This window comes from Scyliorhinus canicula, chromosome 5 (assembly GCF_902713615.1).
Source record: "Scyliorhinus canicula chromosome 5, sScyCan1.1, whole genome shotgun sequence".
In the NCBI taxonomy this organism is placed as follows: domain Eukaryota; kingdom Metazoa; phylum Chordata; class Chondrichthyes; order Carcharhiniformes; family Scyliorhinidae; genus Scyliorhinus; species Scyliorhinus canicula.
The window spans coordinates 85,467,648-85,483,324 of record NC_052150.1 but is presented as its reverse complement, the minus strand read 5'-3'; the positions used below and the strand labels follow the sequence as shown (position 1 = coordinate 85,483,324).

At 41.7% G+C, this 15,677-nt stretch overlaps 1 protein-coding gene across 5 annotated transcripts in view; it reads right to left on the bottom strand.

Moving 5' to 3' along the window:
* Positions 1-13,456, bottom strand: part of LOC119966101 (sodium bicarbonate cotransporter 3-like) — a 182,520-nt gene extending 169,064 nt beyond the window's left edge. For 2 of the 5 annotated variants that reach the window (XM_038797313.1, XM_038797314.1), the window contains exon 1: positions 2,345-2,480. In XM_038797313.1, coding sequence (XP_038653241.1) covers positions 2,345-2,392 — 48 coding nt within the window. In that variant the 5' untranslated portion in view covers positions 2,393-2,480. Of the gene's footprint in view, positions 1-2,344; positions 2,481-13,405 lie in introns of those variants that run through there. The other 3 variants (XM_038797312.1, XM_038797315.1, XM_038797316.1) reach the window with 3 other exon arrangements.
* Positions 13,457-15,677: the final 2,221 nt, after the last annotated feature.

Genomic DNA, 15,677 nt, shown 5'->3' with positions numbered 1-15,677 from the left:
GCCCATCTACACTATTCCCTTATCGTCCATATGCCTATCCAATGACCATTTGAATGCGTTTGGTGTTGGCGAGTCCACTGCTGTTGTAGGCAAGGCATTCCACGTCCTTACTACTCTCTGAGTAAAAGTTTTGGAAAAGGTGCAAAGGACGGATGTTGCCTGGAATGGAGAGTAGGTCTTACTAGGAAAGGTTGAGGGTGCTAGGCCTTTTCTCATTAGAACGGAGAAGGATGAGGGGCAACTTGATAGAGGTTTATAAGATGATCAGGGGAATAGATAGAGTAGACACTCAGAGACTTTCCCCCGGGTGGAACAAACCATTACAAGGGGACATAAATTTAAGGTGAATGGTGGAAGATATAGGGGGGATGTCAGAAGTAGGTTCTTTACCCAGAGAGTAGTGGGGGCATGGAATGCACTGCCTGTGGAAGTAGTTGACTCGGAAACATTAGGGACCATCAAGCGACTATTGGATAGGTACATGGATTGCGGTAGAATGATGGGGTGTAGATTAATTTGTTCTTAATCTAGGACAAAAGTTCGGCACAACATCGTGGGCCGAAGGGCCTGTTCTGTGCTGTATTTTTTGCTCTGTCAAAGATCTTGTTCTATCCTGTCCACTGCTTTGGTAATTAGAGGGTAGATCTCCTCAAAAGTGCTCTCTCCATAGTCCAGAGCTACATCTTTCAGTTCCTTTCTTTTTATAGATCTCCAAAAAGTCCCCCTAACTTTAGTTGAAGATTATATATTCTTAATTTATTCCATCCAATTTGCAATAATCAAGATTTTAAAAGTTATCTGCACAATCCGCTTTCAATAAGCATCCTAATTGTACAGAATTTACATATATTCAGCCTACACCCGGAATTTTCATTGGTGTAATTTGTGTAATGAGCAGTTCGTTTGACACCAAACCACTTGATATTCAGGAAGATGACCGAAAGCTTGGGAAAACAGGATTTGAGGATCTTGGGAGAAGGATCAGCAGAAAGATGAAATTATGAGATCCAATGAAATACCAACCACATTGGTGGGGAGGAAAGAGGACATTGCAGGTAGTGGTAAGGGAGAGAAGCAGATGCAGAGAAGGAGGGATCAATTATAATAAAGCACAATTACATTGCCTGTTTTTCCTGACCCTTGCCCTTTTCAAAGTAACTTCATTGCAGTGTTAATGTAAGCCTACTTGTGACAATAAAGATAATTATTATTTGTCCAGTTTGATTCCACAGCAACATTTATAAGTACATTAAGGCTTTTGGCCAATCTTTGGTTCCAGCCTCAGCAGTAATTTTACTTCTAACCTCTACATTCAGCGCCAAAGGGTAGTAGCTTCACCAGTATGATATGATTTGACAGGCAGAAAATGGCACTTCTTTATTGTTTACAAAAGCAAATTTCCTTTAAATGTCATGGATACATAACATCTAAGACGGTGTTAACTGACAAGATCAATTAGAATTTTGCAAAACAAAATTTTCAAATTTAAATTAGGTTAAAATTGACTCGGGCACTGTTACGCCATATCGAATAACATGAGCTATCAGGCAATCAACTTCATGTCGAACTCAGATTTTTGAACCAATAATTTCAGCTCAAATATGTTTGAAAAATCTCATTTCCAACTGATCCGCCTAAACATAGAAAATTGTTACATGTACAATAAATGATTCTATGAAATTCACAAAAAACCATACACCAATAGTGCACTACTTAATTTGAAAGTATCAATACCTCTATTATTCCAATCACACATTTTAATATATATTTGAGATGGCATTTGTTTCTGAAGACAAATCCAGCTAAGGAAAAACATCATATCATATGTATATATAACCACATCATATATGTATATATAACCAAAGTAAAGTTTACTAATAACCTGACAATTGTAAAATTATAGCACATTATAGCAAATGCACTGGGAAAGTTTGAGAAAATGCCTGGCAACTTTGTTGATCTTGCCTTTTTTTGCAACACAATGGTTTATATTCTAAGTTATAGTCCTGCAGATTTTCACACCAAATACTACCCATTTGAAGTTATAATTTTATAAATTCTGCATTATGGCTGGCAAAATCTGGAACAGCCTAGTCAATTATACAGAAAAATTAGCATAAAAGTACATTTATAATTTGAAATAAGCTTGAACATATACTGCTAGAACTTAGTATATTATAATAGGCTAGGTTCCAGTAAAGGATACACTAACAATTATTGGCCAAAGAAAGGACTGGCTGGCCAGTAGTCAACCCATGTAGATTACAAAAGTAAATTTTCTCACAGTATGGTTACTATAAAACACAACAAAGCATTGAACATATTAATGAAAATAATATAGTACTTGGCTTTTTGGCGGCCGCAATAAATAATGCGTTGACTGCATGTTCATAAGACTTCTTCACAGTGGCTGAGTGAGTGCCGTCTTGATTAGAAATAGATGCAAGCAACCGTGCAAACTGCTCTCCAAAGGAGCACATAAAGGTTATGATGAAGGACAGGGGTTTATATTGCACAGAAACTAAATCTGAAATACCAACCACATTTTTTTCTTGCCAAACTTAAGACAACTCCACAGTGAGAAATGAATCTGAGTCTCGTCAATTATGTTTCTTTGCACTGCAAAATGTTGATGAAATTCTTGTGATAGGACTAAAATATCCCTTCAACATTAAAATTCTCTCCTTTATTATGTTAATAGCAACTATAAGTCATACATCCTAAATTTCTTTAGGAGATACAAGGGAAAATTAATGTCAAGTCAGAAAGAAAAAATATTAGAAAGTGACTAAAAGCGGAGTCAAAGAGAGTCAAAGAGATAAATGTTAAGAAAGTTCTCAAAAGGAACAGGGAAGAGGCAGTGTTTTTTGGAAGATTTGCACAGGAAGGTATAACGACAACTCCAGCAATGTTGCCAGTGACGAGACATGAGGTGGTGCATGCACAAGAGGTGCAATTTCAAAAGAAGTATTTGGGATTGAGAAGGTACTTTGTAATACAAGAGCAAGTAACAGAGAAAAAAAAAAAGAGGAACAAGACAATGCAGGGATTTAGAAAAAAGGGTAGAAATTTAAGTTTATGGGGTTGGGAGACGGTTAGCCAACAAGTCAACAAGGCTGGCAATAATTGTCAAGCAGAACTTGGTGCAGGAAAAAAGAGCCAAAAATGTCATCAGTTGAAGTTTAATGACAATGAGAGGCCAACTGGAAAAACAATGGAGCATTTAAGTCTAGACGTGACAAAGACATGGATGAAGGTTTCAGCAGTAGACAAATTAAGTAGACAACTTTATGGAGAAAGTGGTTGGGAGGGACAAACAGTCAGTCAATGGTCATGGATCAGAGTTTGTGGTGGTTCTTCCCAATGCTTAGCATGGGGAAATTACAGCTCATCCAAGACAATAACAGAACAGAAATGATGCAGGGATCAAGATAGGTGTAGAAGCAGATTACAAAGAATGGTGGCATGCATGTAATCCAGATGCCTGAACTAACACAGCTGAGAGAATTTGTTCAATTAATCTGGCAGACTGTCGTAAATGCCCAGTTGGTTCACCAATATCCTTCAATTGTCCAGTCTGGCCCATATGCAACTACTCACAGCCCTCTCAAATGGCCTAGCGGCTGATTGGGTACAAGGTCAAAGAATAAAATAATAGAAGGGCCCACCTGGCATCGATCTAGGCACCAGAAAAGACACATGTTGTCCCGTCAACCCTGCAAATTCCTCCTCACTAACATCTGGTGATATATGCCAAAACTGGGAGAACTGCCCCACAAACTGGCCAAGTAACAGTCAGGTATGATTTACTGAGTACGACCATACCAAATAGCCACCATCTCAGACTCTTTGCTCTTGATTACACCCTATCCCACTGGCAAGGGAAACACACCAGAGGTGACAGCAAAGTGGTTATACAGTTGGGAGGGAGTGGCCTGGGAGTTCTCAACATTGAACTCTAGACCTCATGAGGTCTCATTGCATTAGGTCATGCGTGGGCAAAGGAATGTTCTACTAATTAGCACCATCATCCTCCTTCAGCTAATGAATCAGTGTTCAAAGTTGAAGTTCACTCACAAGAAGCAGATGGTAGCAAGGATATAGATTGGGAGACTTGTCCATCACCAAGAGTAGAACAGTTGCACCTCTACTGACTGAGCCCAGAAGGACAGAGTTGCCAGACTTGGCCTGTAGTAGATGGTAAGAGAACCAACTAGAGGGCAAAACCCTACTTTGCCCTCTCAAATCTATCAGTCACAGATGTATTGGCAAATGACAGAATTGGTAGGAATGGCTGACATACTGTCCTTGTGAAAAGTAAATCTGGCCTGCATGCAAAGGATGTCTTCCATAGTGTTGTATGGTCCTACCACCATCTTGCTCATTGAAATAAAATCAGAACTGATCCAGCAGCTCAAAGGGGCATCAGAGGAGATACTGTGGGCCATCTGCAGCAGCAGAATTATATTCAAATCACAATCTGTAACTTCATGGCCTGGCATATCCCTCAATTTGCTGTTACCACCATGCCAGGATACTAACTCTTGGTCAATGAGGAGTGCAGGAGACTATGCATTAAGCAGTACCAGGCATACCTAAAAATTAGGTGCCAATCTGGTGAAGCTACAACATAGTACTACTTTTTTGCATGCTATCAAGTAGAAGCAGAATAGGTATAGCTAAGCAATCCTACAACCAATGGGTCAAATCAAAGTTCTGAAGCCCCACCACATCCAGTGCAAACACAGAGGCAGAGACTGGGAAAACATCACCATGCTTGATGGATAAGCCCAGAACATTACTGCAAAAGACAAGGCTGAAACATTTTCAAACATCTTCAGTTAGGAACATAGGAGTAGATGACCCACCGTGGCCTCCAACAAGGTTACCACCGTCATAAATGTCAGTCTTCAGGCAATGGGATTCATTCCATGTAATATAAAGAAACAGTTGAAAACAGTACATACAGAAAAGGCTACACGCCTTGACAATATCACAGCTGTAGCACGGAAGTCTTGTGTTCCAGAACTAGCTGAGTAAAGTTTCAGTACAGCTACAACACTGGTACCTAGCTACCCAAACAATGTGGAAAAATGCTCTGAAATCTCCTGTCCATGAAAAAAAACAATACAAATCCAATCCGGTCAATTACTGCATCAACAGTCTACTCTCAATTGAAGTGATGGAAGATATTATCGACAATGCTATCAAGCAGCACTTGTTCAGCAACGAGCTTACTGATGCTCAAGTTTGGGTTCTGTTGGGCATACGGTGGTGCAGTGGTTAGCACTGTTGCCGCACGGTGGTGAGGACCGAGGTTCGATCCCAGCCCCAGGTCACTGTTTCTGTGGAGTTTGCACATTCTCCTCGTGTTTGCGTGGGTCTCACCCCCACAACTCAAAGATGTGAATGTTAGGTGGATTGGCCATGCTAAATTGCCCCTTTATTGGAAAAAAATAATTTGCTACTCAGAATTTATTTATTTATTTTTTTAAAAGGTTGGGTTCTGCCAGGGTTACTCAGCCACTGAGGGCAGCATGGCGGCACAGTGGTTAGCACTGCTGCCTCACACCACATGGAGGTAGCCAGTCAAGGAGCAGCTCACCACCAGTTTCTTGAGGCTAATTAGGGGCAGACAGTAAATAGAACATAGAACATAGAACAGTACAGCACAGAACAGGCCCTTTGGCCCTCGATGTTGTGCCGAGCCATGATCACCCTACTCAAACCCACGTATCCACCCTATACCCGTAACCCAACAACCCCCCAACCTTACTTTTTAGGACACTACGGGCAATTTAGCATGGCCAATCCACCTAACCCGCACATCTTTGGACTGTGGGAGGAAACCGGAGCACCCGGAGGAAACCCACGCACACACGGGAGGATGTGCAGACTCCACACAGACAGTGACCCAGCCGGGAACCGAACCTGGGACCCTGGAGCTGTGAAGCATTTATGCTAACCACCATGCTACCATGCTGCCCTTTTTGAATTGTGGATCTTTGCCTTGCAGTGATGCTATCTTCCCAAGAGCAAATGTTTTTTAAAGGTGTTAGATTTAGCAACTTACTTGTGCAACTTGATCCCATATCAGAGGAGAATTTCAACAAGCAACAGCACATCAAATGAGAGAAAGGCAAGGGTTAAGGATAGATACATTAGCATTTGAGGCTATCATATTTATTAGACATTCATGTAAAATAAAATATGCTGTAGAAGTGATTAGTCTCTACCACAGATTAATGCATTTGTTAATCCCGGTAATGTAAATGTATTGGAAGATGTGCATTAGTTAGAGCTTCTGCTGAAGCAGAAACCGAATAATTTTGTTTTGATTCCTTGGTAGCAAGAAAAATGCAGCCTGGAAAGGTCAGATAGAAAGCAGTTACTGTCTCAGCAGAGAGGCATGGCAACAACTAGCATTTATATGCCACTTAACACAATAAAACCTTCCCGGGCACTGCACTGATGAGTTCTCAAACACAATCTTATCCTGTGCCACATAAGGAGATAGGAGGGTACTTAAGCTTGGTTAAATAGGTAGATTTTTAAAATAAATTATATTTCTAGAAGTTTTATACTTAAAACGCAACAAAACCACAGGAATGGTGACTGCACAGCAAGAAAAAGTAAACACTCAACATACATGAGGGGAACTGGAGAACACCAGTACAACTGGGCAACACAGCATCAGACCAGGCCGGCCCAGCACACCTGAAAGGACCTTCAGCACACCCAAAACCTATACCCTCGCTGGTTTGCACCTTCTCAACCACACCCAGGGCAGTGCACCTCCCCAGCTACTACCAAAAAAGAATTACAGCAGCCCCAACCGAGGGGTAAAGTACAAGACATGGCTGAACCCCAGGCCTCCTGGTATTCTCAGAACGTCCCGAATAAGTGCCTTTGTGACGGGACATGCCAAGCTCCAGGGGTAAACAGGATACTAATCACAGCATCGGACCTGGCCTAGCCCAGCACACGGACACAAAAATTACCTCCCCCAGCACAACCAAAAACCTATGGGGCAGCACAGTGACAAGCACTGCTGCCCCACAGCATCAGGGACCCAGGTTCAATTTCAACCTTGGGTCACTGTCTGTGTGAAGTTAGTACAGTCTCCCCATGTCTGTGTGGGTTTTCTGCGGGTGCTCCGGTTTTGTTCCACAGTCCAAAGATGTGCAGATGGATTGGCCATGCTGAATTGCACCCTAGTGTCCAAAATGTTAGGCTGGGTTATGGGAATAGTGTGGACGTGTGGGCCTAGGTAGGATGCAGACTTAATGGGTCTTCTTCTGCTCTGCAGTGATTCTATGATATATGCCCCAGCCATTCCTGCACCACCTCAGCCATACCCAGGGCAATGTACCTTCCCACTGAAAAGCACACTGCTCATCCAGATGAAGAACAAAAAAAAAACCAAGAAAAAAAGCACCCGAGTTGGCCTAGGAACAATCAACAAACCAATTAAGAATTCACCAACCGGCCACTTCCATCCCCTCACTTCGATCATTGAAAACAGGATAACAAGACCAGCGGTCAGAGGGACGAATCTTGAAGACCGGATATGTAGTGATCCGTCGAACCAATACACCAGGCTCGAAATTGGTGATTACTAAAGCATGGCAGCCAATCTTCAAACTCAGTCAGGAACACGCCTCTCACTTCCCACCAGAAACCAGACACAAGGACACTCCTTGCCTGACCTCTGCATCCCGAAACAGTCAGGATATGCAACACACTCTGCAGGATGATCAGAGGAACCAGGAAAAGTGCTCTATCAAATCCACGGATGTTTGCCAATATCCCAACTGTATTGCCCAAGGATACAAGACCGTAAGTCACAAGAGCAGAATTAGGCCACCCGGCCCATCGAGTCTGCTCTGCCATTCAATCATGGCTGATATTATCTCATCCACATTCTCCTGTCTTCTCCCCATAACTCCTGATCCCCTTATTAATCAAGAACCTATCTATCTCTTTCTTAAAGACACTCAGTGATTTGGCCTCCACAACCTTCTGCGGCAAAGAGTTCCACAGATTCACCACTCGAGCTGAAGAAATTCATCCTCATCTCTGTTTTAAAGGGTCGTCCCTTTAGTCTGAGATGGTGTCCTCAGGTTCTAGTTTTTCCTACGTGGAAACAGTCTCTCCACGTCCACTCTATCCAGGCCGCGCAGTATTCTGTAAGTTTCAATAAGATCCCCCCCTGAACCTTCTAAACTCCAACGAGTACAGACCCAGAGTCCTCAACCGTTCCTCATAAGACAAGTTCTTCATTTTTAATAAAGTTAGAGTATCCAATTCATTTTTTGCAATTAAGGGGCAATTTAGCGTCTGGATAGTGATCTTGGTTCCGTGCTGCAGGTTTTTGGTGCTCACCTTGAAGAACCACGATAAAGTAAGAAGGCAAGAAGGCAAATGCAATGTTAGCATTCATGTTGAGAGGGCTAGAATACAAGACCAGGGATGTACTTGTGAGGCTGTATAAGGATCTGGTCAGACCCCCTTCATTCCAGGGATCATTCTTGTGAACCTCCTCTGGACCGTTTCCAAGGCCAGCACATCCTTCCTTAGATACGGGGCCCAAAACTGCTCACAATACTCCAAATGGGGTCTGACCAGATCCTTATACAGCCTCAAGTACATCCCTGGTCTTGTATTCTAGCCCTCTCAACATGAATGCTAACATTGCATTTGCCTTCTTACTTTCTCGTGGTTCTTCAAGGTGAGCACCAAAAACCTGCAGCACGGAACCAAGATCACTATCCAGACGCTAAATTGCCCCTTAATTGGAAAAAATGAATTGGATACTCTAAATTTATTAAAAACAAAGAAAGTGGGGGGCTGTTTTCAAGGGCTGGTGCAGACCCGATGGGCCCAATGGCCTCCTTCTGCACTGTAAATTGTATGATTCTATGAGAACACTCTCAGGGTCATCCTGATGCCCACAGCACCACCAAGGTGCATTTTCGCTCATCAGCAACAACGCCACTGCACATTGGGCCCCACCCCAGCCAACTCAGACTGCCTCACTCACACAAGGATTCTCTACAGTTTCACTCTGCTCTTCATCGTAAAACCCCAGTCAGGTTCATCCAGGGACATATGTCCCAAAAATGACAATTACGGAATGTGCACAGGATAAATATATGACTAAACAACGAGCAGAGCCAGAGCTCATGAAAAATGCAGCTGCTCCCACGCTCATGTCACGTGACACCCCCAAGAGGTAGATTTTAAAATCTTAAAATAGCACCTTAAAATAGGCGAGAAAGGGAGAGAAAAAGAGATGTAGAGAGGTGGGACAGTTTAGGGAAGGAATTACAGAGATTAGGGTCTCAGCAGATATAGAATGATAAAGAATTCCTTCAGTGCAAAGGAGACCATTTGGCCCACCGGGTCTGTACCGACTCTCTAAAAGAGCACCCTGCCTAGCACACTCCCCGTGACCCCACCTAACTGCACATCAGTTGAAGCCACAGCTACCAATGGTGGAGCAATTATAATTGGGGATGTACAAGAAGCCAGAATCGGAGGAGTGCTGATGTGCAAAATGTTTGGCGGCCTGGAACAGATTAGCGACAGGCATGGCCATGAAGGAATGAAAGAGCTGGACTCAATACTTCAGCTGTATCCTAATCAATTATTTTAAAAAGACTTGCAGTGGCGGCCATGGTGTGAGTGGTCACACATTTTGGTGGCTCCCGCTCGCGGTGGAATTTTCGGATCTTTTCACCGGCTAACGGGTGGACTTGTTGATTGATGATTTTAAAAGGTTTAGCAAAACTTCTCCTTTGGCCTTTTTTCTAAAGAGGTGGATTACATTTTTCTGCTTCACCTTTTCCTGCCACCTTTAAAGATTTCCATGTGTGAACCTCCAGGTCTCTGTTCATGCACTCCTTTTAAAATCATATTGTTTAATTTATAGTTTATCTCCTTCACTGCATTAAATTTTATTTGCCAGGTATGTGTCCCTTTCACTAGCCCCTGCCCTACTCCTGTAGTGTATTTCCCAAGTTTTGCACCACCTGCCAAGTTTTTCAAATTGGGACACTCCAGCAGAAATTGTTGACCCCAAGGACAATTTTGTACAATATAGAAAATGTGAGAATTTTCTAAAGGCACTCTAGAAATTGGTCATTCCGCATACAGATACATCTGGATAGCGAAGCAAGAGGAAAGCTGTAGTTGTGCGGGACTATACTCAGGCAAGGATCCAGTCTATTCTGCATTCATGACCAAAGGCTGCATCATGCTGTGTCCCACTGCCGACTGAAGACACCCAGATGATCATCTTAGTTTTCTCCTACATATGTACAGCAATCATAGTGGAGTGTACCTCCACTATTCCCACATTGCTACCATTTTCCAGCTAATCTCTAGGGAGCCAAACTAACCAACATAGCCTTTACTCTAAAAGGACACATGGGGAGCTCTTTTACTGTCTTCAGCAATATAGCATTCCCCTCAACACTTCTAGGAATCAAAATGCATGCACTATCTGCTATATAGATGCTTAAGTACTTAATTTGTATCTGAAAGGAGGGTGCAGTACCATTGAATTTCTGGGAACCCTGTTCTTAACAGCAAGTTTATTTTGAAAGTAAAGTTGTGCATTTTTCAGAATTTCCCCACCTATTTTTGAACGGTATTAATAAGATTTATAGAAACAATTTTTTATCTTTTTCTGTGACTAACTACACCAGTTTTCCAAAACCTGACTTTGCGTTGGCATGTTTTTGATACACTTGGTGTTGCTCATCAAAAAATTCCAATGGTCACATTATGCTGGTCTAAACATATGCTATAGCATTTCAGTTTTGCAGCTTTCTGCTCCTCAGCCAGTACTACAAGAAATTTTGATGGTTCAATTTTACTTCCCAAATCACAATTAAATCATGGTGGTGGGGAAGAGGTGTAAGAAAAATAGAAAAGAGGCTGTCAAAAAGGAAATCTGCTAGAATTTGCAACAAGGAACCCCCAAGCACACCAGTAAAAGGGAGATAACGATCATGGTTGACCCACGTGAACAGCTAACCAGACACTATCTTTACCCAAGTACCGGAGCAGTCTATATAGCTGCAAGCGTCTCCAGAAGCAAAACACAAAATTTTCAAGCTGTGCTAATGAACCAGTACCGTCTTACAGTACAGAGGAGTGCCGTACCCAATCATAATGCCACTGTTTTGAATTTTATTGTTTTCAATTGTACAATAATAGTGTACACATTGACAACCTTGTAAATGAGAGGAACACTGAATATTTTCATTCTGTACCTGTTGAAAAGGCTTTGAATGCATTGCAAAGTTTTAATCTAACTACTAGTTGTACTCAAAGATGCACTTTTTTTTATATCAAAGTGAACGTTTGCCACTGCAAAAGGAGTTGCAACAGTTCATCCTGGCAGAAAAGTAATTCATCTCTCAAAATGAACACTTTTTTGGCATCAACCTTTTTTTAAAACCAGAGACTCTAGCAGCTAATAATTTTTAGTCAGTTTGTTTGCACTTTCACACACCACATGTGGTGAGACAGAAGTCTGTGAAAGTACTTTCAAGATCTTTAAAAAAGATGTGGAGATGCCAGCGTTGGACTGGGGTGAGCTCAGTAAGAAGTCTTACAACACTAGGTTAAAGTCCAACAGGTTTGTTCCAAACACTAGCTTTCAGAGCACTGCTCCTTCCTCAGGTGACCTGGTATTGTAAGACTGCTTAAAAAAATCTCAGTCTGCAGTTCTGTTTTCAAGTCAAAGAATAAACAGTGCATAAAGCTAAAATTATTAGACTATATTCATTTTACTTCTGCTTACTCAATTTTCAGAAATGTATTTTGTTTGTGCATTAGCCACAACAAAGTAAGTTTGGTGGGATGGTGTTTATTCTGCCCTTCAAAAGAAAAGACAAGGTGTGGAGCTGACACGGTCAATGCCCAGCAGGAAAAGGGCAACCACTCAGTAACTCAGCAAGCAAATTCATCTCCAAAGTTAAAAGAACTTGCACTTATACAGAGCTTTTCATGGATACAGGATACCCTAAAGCACGCTAAAGCCAGTGAATTACTTTAAAATGTAATCACTTCTGTTATATAGGAAATGTGACAGACAATATGCACATGCCAACATGCAAAGTCCCACAAACAGCAATGAACCAATGACCAGATAATCTGTTTTTCTGTTCTTCATTAAGAAACAAGTATTGGCATGAAAACAAGTAATAGCTCTTCTTTGAAATTGTGCTGCAAGATCATTTGCATCCACCAGAGGGGCAGATGGAGCTTAAATTTAACATTTCATCTGAAAGATAGTACCTCCAACCGTACAGTGCTTCCTCAGTACTGCATTGTGTTATGTAATTTAGAATAACACAAGCTGCCACTTGCTGCAGTTTTGAATAAAAGATGCTCCAGACTTTGAAGTGAGTTCAATGTGTTTTATTGAACTATTAACACAGTTCTCAATGAGTTCGACTCTCTGCTAATCTAAATGTCGGAACTCAGTCTAACTGAACCAGCCTTGCTCTAAGTCACGTGCTGGGCTGTGACACTGACGATACACCGTTTCACTCTGTAGATGTTGATCTGTGGAAAGAGGCGGAGTGCGAATGCCTCATTCCTTTTATAGTGAGATACCACCCCCGAGTGTCCTGACTGCTCATTGGTCGTGTCCGATTCTATGTGTTCATTAGCTGCATGTTTGCATATCATGACATGCATTAGAGAGTCAGCCTTGATTTTTATGATAAAGTCCTGGAGTGGGACTTGAATTCACAACCTGAGGAGTGCAACACACGTGGCAGTACATTTTGGATTATAAATTCTGAACGTTTGCCTATGGAAATTGCTCTGTGCTGTGATCACGAATGGAGAAGAGCGCAAATTATAATCTGATTCTGTAATGCAATAAATGTATCAATAAATGAAGTGTCAATAAATGTATGTGCATTTTGTGATCTATTTAGAAAAGCCAATCCCTAACTGTTCCTTCAACTAGTAACAACAAACCATGAAACCAATACTTCCATTGTTGAAAAGAAGTAACAGGCAACTACATCATAAAGTCACATACTAAGGTGTCAACTGGAGTCCAAGATTTGATAATCCAGTGCAATTTTACAATCAACAATTCTGCTGCATAATCCTTTAATTTCAACTGACCGGTCAAAAAAGATACCTGCCAATATTTTAAAAGCAAGAGTTGATCAGCTTCCTGAAAATAGCATAAAAATGTAATTTCAGCAATCAACTTTAGAACAAGTTTATAAACAAAGTCCAGCTTTTTCAGGACAATATTAGTGCCCATCTATCACCATGGCAAAGGGAAAGTTTTCATGCTAGGACAGAAAGAGCAAGCACCAACTTAATATTCATTTGTTAAAAGCAAGATAAATTTTGTAATACATACAGATGCAAGATTCTCTTCAGAAACACAATTCTCCATGCTTGTTCTCAATATAAAAATAGTATGGCATCAATATCCAATTTGCCTCCCAGCAATATATGAACATTGCCTCAATCAATCCTTTCTCCATCAACTGCACTGCAGTAACCTATTCCTTCTGACAGCCAAACACAGTACATCATGAGTACTGAATCTTAAGCCAATAACTGCCATAGGCTGGAACACAGAAGGGATTTCAACTGCAACACATATTTTCAATTCCATCAATGAAGAACACCAAATAAGGTTCTGGAACAAGTCTTTAGTGCAGTGTTCTATCAAAATAGAAGTCTTTAAGGCAACTTCATCAAAACACATTTATTGGAAGTTCAAAAGTAGTTATTTGGTGACATTATTAGTCCAGATTTTGCAATCAACAACAAAGCCACTTGAAGAAAGACTATTAATCTTTGTGGCATTGGTTTCCCCTTTCTGATATTAATTTGAATCTGGTACCAAGTCCAGGGGTTCTCCTGGTGTCCAATAACTGCATCAAGCAGGAAAAGAGCAAATCACATTGGAGAATTCTTAGGCAGCAAACCAAGAAGTTAAAAGCACTGGTTATTTCACTCTGACAAAGTGTAGGACAAAAATTGCACACAGGATTAGGTTAGAAACGGAAATAAGAAACCAAACTTATAAAAAATATAGGATTTATGATTCCACAAATATAAAATTAGATTTCCAGGGCCAGAGATTTCTCAGCAGTAATACAGAACTGCGTACATCATGAAAACTCCTGTTTTACTCCATTCAACAAGTTGTAATTTTTTATTGCTTTTACAATGAAACTAATGAAAATAGAACTTGCGTCAATTCAATGACTCCTAATTGAGTTAACAGTGCACCCTATGAATAGATGTGGAATTACTGACAGCAAATTCTGGATTTCCACATGCAACTGCAAGTGTACAAACTCCAGAATGCACTGGCAGCTTCAGAGTAGTAATAAAACTGAATGCCAACAGTTTAGTTGTCATTACCGATGCAAAATCTAGACCGTTACCTTTTTAGAAAATATTGACCAAGAATCAGTGGGAGTTTTATAAAAGGATGAAGTGCATAGTTGTACAGTTGTAATAGCCACTTTTTTAAAAATTAAAATTAACTGCTCAAACTTTAACGGAAACATTTTGTCCATGATGGCGAACAGGGTGCATAGTATTTTGATTTACAGCATAAAACATGGGTTGAATTCTCCACACCCCGATGCCGAAATCGCGGCCAGCGCGGGGGCAGAGAATCCATTTTTCTGCAAGGAATCGGGACCGGCGCCGGTTCCCCGATTCTGCTGACCCCGAAAAGCAGCGTACTCGGGGAGTATGCCGCGCCGCCTAAGACCTATCTGAGGCCATTGGCGTAGGCCCGCTCCACCATTCTCCAACCCCGACCGGCCGAAGTCCCGACGGCGTGGATCTAATATGGTTCAGCCAGTCAGGATACTCGCGTGGCTGTTGCAGACCAGGTCCGTGGCTGCCCTGGTCAGTATTGGGCCGATCGGAGACCGGGGGACGGAGGCCTTATAGGCAGCCGGGAAATGTTTGTGCGGCCATTGACAGTCAGGCGAGCGGCCAATCGGGCGGTTTATTTCTCGGGTCCAGCTCCGCTGTCCAAATCCGTCATGGAGCATGGCACTGCCGCTGGAGGCCACCGCCATGCGCATGCGTGGCCTCCGACGCGCAAGTGTGGGGACCCATATCTGCAGCAAAAGCTGCTAGATCTACGCTGGGTCCCTGTTAGCCCCCTGCAAGGCTAGGAATTTGTGGCCCTATCGTGCAAGTTTTTTTGGCGTGAAACTCCAGTTTTGACTCCGGCGTGGGGACATAGTCCCAATAACAGAGAATCCAGCCCCTTATCTTTAAAAGCATCTTCAAATAGCTCTCAAAAATTTTAACAGCAGCAGATGCCGCAAAAATCTGGATTTAGAAACTCCTGTAACCAGCCCATTGTATGCCGATTCATAGTTGCGAACCTGAGGAGACTGGTGAGTTCTATCATCACTTGAATTTATTTACACCATTCTGGTGAAGACCACTATTTTAAGTTCCAGTTAGGAAGATTTTTTTTAGAATATTTAGATTTGAGTTTCTTGTCACCTGTACAGGTACAGTGAAAAGCACTGTTTTGCATCCAGTCTAGGCAGCTCATTCCATACATGAAAAACATAGGAAATATGAAAAATACATAATGTAAATACATAGACATCGGATGTAGTGCTATATAGTAGAGAAGATGC